This window comes from Fukomys damarensis, unplaced genomic scaffold (genome assembly GCF_012274545.1).
Source record: "Fukomys damarensis isolate Sample0158 unplaced genomic scaffold, DMR_v1.0_HiC HiC_scaffold_2, whole genome shotgun sequence".
Taxonomy (NCBI): domain Eukaryota; kingdom Metazoa; phylum Chordata; class Mammalia; order Rodentia; family Bathyergidae; genus Fukomys; species Fukomys damarensis.
Genome location: NW_022900914.1, coordinates 17,125,836 through 17,133,187, shown reverse-complemented (window position 1 = coordinate 17,133,187; position 7,352 = coordinate 17,125,836). Strand labels below are relative to the sequence as shown.

At 35.4% G+C, this 7,352-nt stretch overlaps 1 protein-coding gene and 1 pseudogene across 2 annotated transcripts in view; one reads left to right on the top strand and one right to left on the bottom strand.

Annotated features, from left to right (window-relative positions):
* Prkd3 (protein kinase D3) overlaps window positions 1-7,352 on the top strand; it is a 60,076-nt gene that overhangs the window by 46,966 nt on the left and 5,758 nt on the right. For both annotated transcript variants that reach the window (XM_010611412.3, XM_010611414.3), the window contains 2 exons: window positions 6,164-6,325; window positions 6,569-6,667. In XM_010611412.3, coding sequence (XP_010609714.1) covers window positions 6,164-6,325; window positions 6,569-6,667 — 261 coding nt within the window. The remainder of the gene's footprint in view (window positions 1-6,163; window positions 6,326-6,568; window positions 6,668-7,352) is intronic.
* Window positions 3,053-3,704, bottom strand: LOC117285857 (annotated as a pseudogene).

The window sequence follows — 7,352 nt, the reverse complement described above, 5'->3', positions numbered from 1 at the left end:
AAAAAAAAAAAAAAAAAGTTGTGTAGGCTTTAATTTATATTTTTATCAGTTTTTGACTCTGAGTCTATTTTGTGTGCAGTAAGAATAGATTTGGTTTTTGTTTTCTTCTTGTAATTTGGCTAAGAAGGAACTGGGTAAAAATCTGAATTAACTATGTAATTCCCTTTTTTGAGATTATAATAATGTAGGCGGTAAGAACTGCCACTATTCTGCTATAGAAATAATTTATTTAGAATAGTTTTATAAGTACTCTGTTGAAAAAACAGTAAAATTTCATTCTTAATTCACTAGTTCAGAATACTTCTACATTTCATCATTATTACACACATCCATTTCTCACTGACCGTGTGTTATAGCAGTTATTATAAAGACTGAAGAACAATATGCCTTTCTACATGTAGCATTTTTAATTCATTCAAAAACTATAATTTTGTAATGGTTTAGTCCATTAAGGTATATTTTAAAGAAATATTAGCAATTACTTAAATCCCACAGAATAAATTTATGTATTTTGCTTTCATCTAACATTTTTACCTCTATTGGGGGTCATCTAGTTAACTAAAAGTTAGCTTGATTCTTAAATCTTTTGTCTGAATATCATGTAAATATTGACAATATGCAGAAGTGTTAATTCATTGTGTAACTTCTGCATGTTGGTAAGAAATCAGGGACATATAATAGTCCTGTCAGACTCCCATTTACTTGTGACTGAAATTCAAGAAGACATGGCCTTGCTGGGTGGTGGCGCACACCTGTAATCCCAGCACTCGGGAGGCTGAGGCAGGAGAATCGCTGTGAGTTCGAGACCAGCCTGGACTACATAGTGAGTTCCAAGTTAGTCTCAACTACATAGTGAGACCCTGTCTCAAAAAATGAAAAAAAATTAAATTAAAAAGAAAAGACATGGCCTACTGAACTTATGGTTCATTAAAGAAAAGCAAATCTTTAAAAGTGAGTTATATTACATTTATTACATTATTAATCACCAGTTATAACTGTTTGTGGTAAAAAATGTGTGGTCTGTAGGTACCTAAGTTCACATCAGGCCTGCTTCCTCCTATAAAGCTAAACTTAAATAGGATATCAGTGGCATTACATTCTGAGAATGTATTGTTAAAATACTTCTGCATTTTAAATTTTAGAATCTTATTGTACAACTAATATGCAAAAAAAATTAAGAATATATTTCTAAGCATTGATTTCTCCTTGCTACTTTGATGCCAAATTCTGGACTAAGTTCTGAAGCACTTTCTTCTGTATATTAATTGTAGCTCATAACTAAATTTAGGAATTTTCAGTGAATGCAGTGTGAAAAACAGTTGTATCCTTATGGTTATTTTCATCAATATTGCCAAACTGGAAATAAAATTAAATGATTGTAGTATGTCTCTAAATATACTATTTTCCTACTAAATTTAATATAGTATTCTTTGTTGTAGATTCTCTTCAAATTGTTACATAAACAAATTGTTTATTTAGTAAATGGTTTACTTTGTGCTAGAATCTGTACTTACCTACTTTTTCTTAACACTACCCAGCGGGAACAATGCAGGTTCAGCTTCTGAATCTGTCTCCAAACTACATGCTCACTCTTTGTTACTTATTGGGCCTGTTCTGCCTTTGTGCATATGTAAAATTGTGACTCAGGTATTCTTCAGCAATGTTTAAACTCAACAAAATCTCTAGAATATAAAAATGAACTTCTACCCTAATTTGTATGGAAATACTATAATCTTGTAACTGTCCAAATTCACACAATAAATACACTTTTAGATGTATTTGAAGTTTTGCAGTTCACCTCATTTACTGAAATTAGTTCCCCAAGATTTAGTCATATGAGATTCCAGGTAGACTTTTCACATGGACTGAAGGGCACCTGCTATACTTTTACACTCACAGCACCTTTTGGCTTTCTGTTCCCCCTCCAAATGTATCATCTTTACTTTTCTCTTTGCCCTGTGATGTTCTTATTTGTGGTCATCATCAAATAAACCTAAAAGGCTGGCTGAATTCCTGTGGCTGATCCTGGTGCTATTATTATCTTCACCTGCAGCACCAGGGGCATCCATATCTTGTCTTTCCCATACCCACATTTTTTTTTCCACTTAAACTTTTACTTAAAAAAAAAACAATGGTTGTGGTAAATCTCTTGAACAGTCAGTTTTCTGGGATTCCCCTCTCAAAAGTGAAAACTGATTTCCAAATATGTGCTAGAAGTTACCTATGCCCCATTTGCACTAAGTAGGTAAGAAACTGAAATCTGAAGTGTTTGTCTTCCAGTTTCCCCGGTCTGTTTTCTGTCTTTGGATCAGCAATAATTGTCTGAAGAGCTACCGTTGTTATAGGAGATGAAATAGGATCTCCAAATGATACAAGGGAAATATCAAAACTCCCAACCTGTTAGATGTCTCATATGCCGAGTTTGTATACCATAAAATTGAAGAAGGAATTCTGGGAACAACAGAGGTTATAAGTAGGAAAACATTTATTCAAAGGATAGCACCTGAGAGGCAGGGGAGTCCCAATTCATTAGCACGGATCCCACTTTACAGGGAAGTTTTTATAGAGCAAAAATCACGTGGGTACAACATGGATTAAAGCTATGATTAACCATAAGGTTACAGTTATAGTTGCTTAAGTAATAGTGCTCAACGGAGAAGCAAGTCATGTAGCAAGAGTAGATGGAAAGAAAAAACAACTTCTCAGCATGGTGATGGATCTAGGGGTCTTAATCACCTACTGAGGTGATTGATTCCTCTCTAGACTTTACTAGACCAGGTATCCATTGGGTTTGTAGGCCTGGTCCTTTTGTGGTTTGTTTTGTTTGGTTAGGGGTTTTGTTTGTTTGTTTTTTGGTACTGGAGATCGATCTCGGGACCTTGCACCTGCAAGGCAGGCGGCAGAACCACTGAGCTAAATCCCTGGTCCCCTTTTGTGGTTTTTATTGAGGCTTGGCTCCCAAGTGATGTCTCTCTGGCTGTGGTTGCAGTGTGTTTTCACCTTTTGTCTTAACTCAGAGGGCTTGGCCCTGAGTGACTGCCAATGTTTTACCTTACTTAGCTGTCTGTAATACTGTGGCCTCATTAATTTTTGTCTGCAGCTCTCAGAGTTCTTCTGGATGCAGCAATTGCACAATTTCAGCAACTTCATTAAGAGCTGCATCTCCTATATCATGACCAAGAATATTTGTCTAAAGCAACAGGCAAGTCCTTGTTTGATTTGCTTTAGCAACTGCATCCTCTGTTGGTGCTTCAGAACCAAAATGCAAATTGCCTTAAGCATTACCAGGTGAAGGAGGTTAGCCAAAGCATTACCCCAAACTTAAAGTTAAGATTACTGTATTTACATCCAAATTGATCATGGCTCTGCATTCTTAATTATGTTGTCAATATTTTTTGCATTATCAGGTGCTAAATTCTTCTATTTTTCAGCATTATCTCCATATTCAAGTTAACAGCTAAACCATGAAACTAGTCAACTGCTTTCTGACCATCCTGAATCTTAAAAGAATAATTAACATCTCTGAGATACACTGCAAGGAACTTGAGCAGTCACTGCTGTGGATGTTTCTTAACTTACCTGTCCTCAGTCTTCTGGTATTCAGTCCAAACAATTAAGTTCCTCAATTCTGTTTCATCTTTGCATTTACAGCCGGCAAGGTTGTGGTAGCTGTCAGCTTGCATGGGAACATGGTCTCTGCTTCTCACTCAGAGACCCCCTCCCCAGGCCTCCACCAGAAAAGAAGTGAGGTTGAGCAGGTGTCTGAAGCACCAGTGACTCATGCCCGCATTTTTAAAAGAATAGGATAAACGAGCATATTATTGAGACCACAGCTATGGCCTTTCTAGCAGCAAGGAGGGGAAAAATATCATAGAATCGTTAATTTAGAAGTAACCTTACAGTTTACTCTGTCCTCTTGGGTACTTGGTGATGAACTCTGCATTCTGTCAGTTAATAGTAATAAACATATGCCACTTTTGGATACCTGTGATTATTGTTTATTAAGCAGAACAAAAATCTCTTTTAAAAGGTCCTAAGACCTTTTAGACACTGCATTCAACAAATTCAATCTCTTCCAAATGATGACTACGTGGAATTCTTGCTGTTTCTCAAACATGCCAGACATACTCCTGTCTCAAGTGCGTTGTGTGAACTCCCTATGCTGGGTATACTTTCTCTCAAATATCTCTGAGCTGTATCCTCAAATGTCATTTCCTCAGAATTTGAAGCCCTTGCAGTTTCAGCATTAAACCCACCCTCACACTCCTGTACTCTGATTTTCCTTTTTCCGTTGTTAATTCACTAGTTTATTTCCTGTTGTCTGTGTCACCTTGCTAGAATTAACAAGCATCATAAGACAGGATTTTGTCGGTTTTCTTTATTAATGAATCAAGACTCCCTGCACAGTACTATGCAGGACTATATACTCAATGATATGTTGATGTGTGAGATTGTCTACAACATACTGTTAAGTGAAAAAGTATACAGTGATTCTATTTGTGTAACTTTGTAACAGTAGTAATTGTAGGACCGGAAGAATGAGGTGTGGAGGGCTTTTGTTCAGTAGGCACATAGTGGCGTAGTGTTTGGGTCGCTTGCCTGAAGAGGATCATGGAGTAGTGGTAGAGGCTGTGTTGTTCTCCTAGCTAAGTATGTAAGTGAGGAAACGTTATCAGAAACTTAGAAACTTTAACGTTTGAACACTGTGGTATAAATTTAGCATTTCCCCTTCTCAGAAATCACTCCAGAGCTACAAGAATAATAATAAAAGAGCATACCTTTAATAAAAATAAGAATTCATAAATATAAACTGCATAGAATATTTTCCAAAAACAGTGGATGAATATGGGGTACAGGCAGAAAGATGGGCCACAATGAAAGTTGTTTTGCTGGTTCTGAAACCTGTAGAACTTTAATGTCCTCCCAAGGTTCCTTTCCCAAACAAAGGAAAGCCAAGAAAGTCATGATCAGACAAGAAAGGGAAAACATGAAATGAAGGGCAATTCCCAGTAGAAGACTATAAATCACACTGTAACAAATAAATAGCATCAGCTTTATAAAGGAAAGTTAGAAAAACATGAGAAGAAACACACAAGACTATTAGTAGCCCATACCAGATGGAGCAGACAAAATTAAGTACAGAGGCTAAACAGATAAGGTCTACCTAGCTACTGCATACAGAACAATGTATCCTAAAAACAACCCCCCACTAACTAAAAAAGCAAGATAAATAGTATTCCTTGATCTTAATGTAATAAAAGCCAACATCAGCCAGGTGTGGTGGCGCACGCCTGTAATCCCAGCACTCAGGAGGCTGAGGCAGGGAGGATCACTGTGAATTGAAGACCAGCCTGGGCTACATAGTGAGTTTCTGGTCAGTCTCAACTACATAGTGAGACCCTGTCTCAAAAAACTAACTAACTAACTAACTAACTAACTAAATAAATAAATAAATAAATAAATAAAAATAATAAATAAATAAATAAATAAATAAATAAATGCCAACATCATTTACAAAAGTGGAAAACAAAGCTGCCACTATCTGAAAACTTTAAAAATTATCTTTATTTTTGAATCAGAGCAAAATCAAAATTTAAGATCTTTAGAAAATAATCACGAAAATATTGTATATCTATTAGAGCCTTTGGACTATATTTCAGAGAGATTTATCACCTCAAATATCAAGCAGGAAAGAATAAAAATAAATGACTTTAAGAATACAACTCAAAAATTAAAAGAATGAACAATACAATAAATATAGGGAAAGGAAAGTAACAAAAATAAAAAGAAAATTAATAAAAGAATACACTAAACCCAGAAGCTGGTTCTCTCTGGATTGGTGTGGTGGTATAATTTTATTTTTTTAGTCAGTTTAATCAAAAAAGTTAAAAAAAAAACATAAAAACATAGACTGATGATCATATACACAGAAAAAATAGAAAGGAGGACATTCTTGCCCTTCAGTGCATCCATTTTCCAGTCAGTGCACAACTTGGAAAACCAGAATCTTTGATCCTTTTTTATTGGCTTTTTTGTTTGTTTTTCTAAAACTTTTATTTTTATAACATGTATTTCATACACTTTATTACAGCATGCTGGATATCTGTGTATTAAAACTGTTTCTCTACTTGTTGGTCATTTAACTGTCCTCCGACTTCTCCAGAATTTGCACCATCCTGGGATTGTAAACCTGGAATGTATGTTTGAAACTCCAGAGCGAGTCTTTGTGGTAATGGAAAAACTACATGGAGATATGTTGGAAATGATTCTATCTAGTGAGAAAAGTCGGCTTCCAGAACGAATTACTAAGTTTATGGTCACACAGGTATTTTAACTCCTTTCTGAAACCAGAGAATAATTAAAAACTAAGAGAATTAAATTGCAGTGCTTTTACATATTAAGAGATCATGGGAATTGTTGACATTGAAAAACAAAATAACATTTGTAAGTAAAAACTTTGATGAAGTATATTGAGATTTTCAAATTGTTACACCATTCAAAGAGTAACTCTGGGGTTTAACTGGTTTTCCAGACATTGAAAAAAAAAATTTTTGTTCTTTAATTACAGATACTTGTCGCTTTGAGGAATCTACATTTTAAGAATATTGTGCACTGTGATTTAAAGCCAGAAAATGTGCTGCTTGCATCAGCAGAGCCATTCCCTCAGGTGAGATATTCTCCAGAGCCTGCTGAAGAAGCACTTTATGTATCTGCAGCATTTACAAAGTGCCCACACAATGAAAGGTACTAAGGTGCAGAATACATCCTCCCATCATACAAAAATAAAGTTTTAGTCTGTAACTGCCAATGAGGATTAACTAAGTTAAATTCTTTTATTAATCGTTTCGCTTATGTTCACTAAGACTTTTCCAGACATACAAAGGGATAACTCCTTGCACATCAGACTGCACTTTACTTCTCCCCTCCTGTTGGGAATGAAGTGGGAGAAGCAGTCTTAGTGCTAAGTGGTACTCAGATTAAGTTCCTCATAAATTAAAACAAACCGGGAGATGTTCCCTAAAATGGAAGGTAAGACTTACTGAGACAGGCAACCAGCCAATTTTTCTTTAGGGCAGTATATTTCAAACATTTTCACAAGCGACATAAGAATTACATCTCCCATCACCAGAAATGCTCACATTGTTATGACAGTATTGCATGTATGTTCTGGCTATGTGTGATGTACTCTGATTTTTTTTAATTCATTTGAGTTTTATTTTTTTAAAACATGCTGATCTTGATCAACTAAATTTATTTCATAACCTGCTAAATAGATAACTCAATTTTAAAACAACTGTACTGTTTTTTATTTTGTTTTGCTTATTTTTGCAGTACCAGGAATCAAAGCCAGG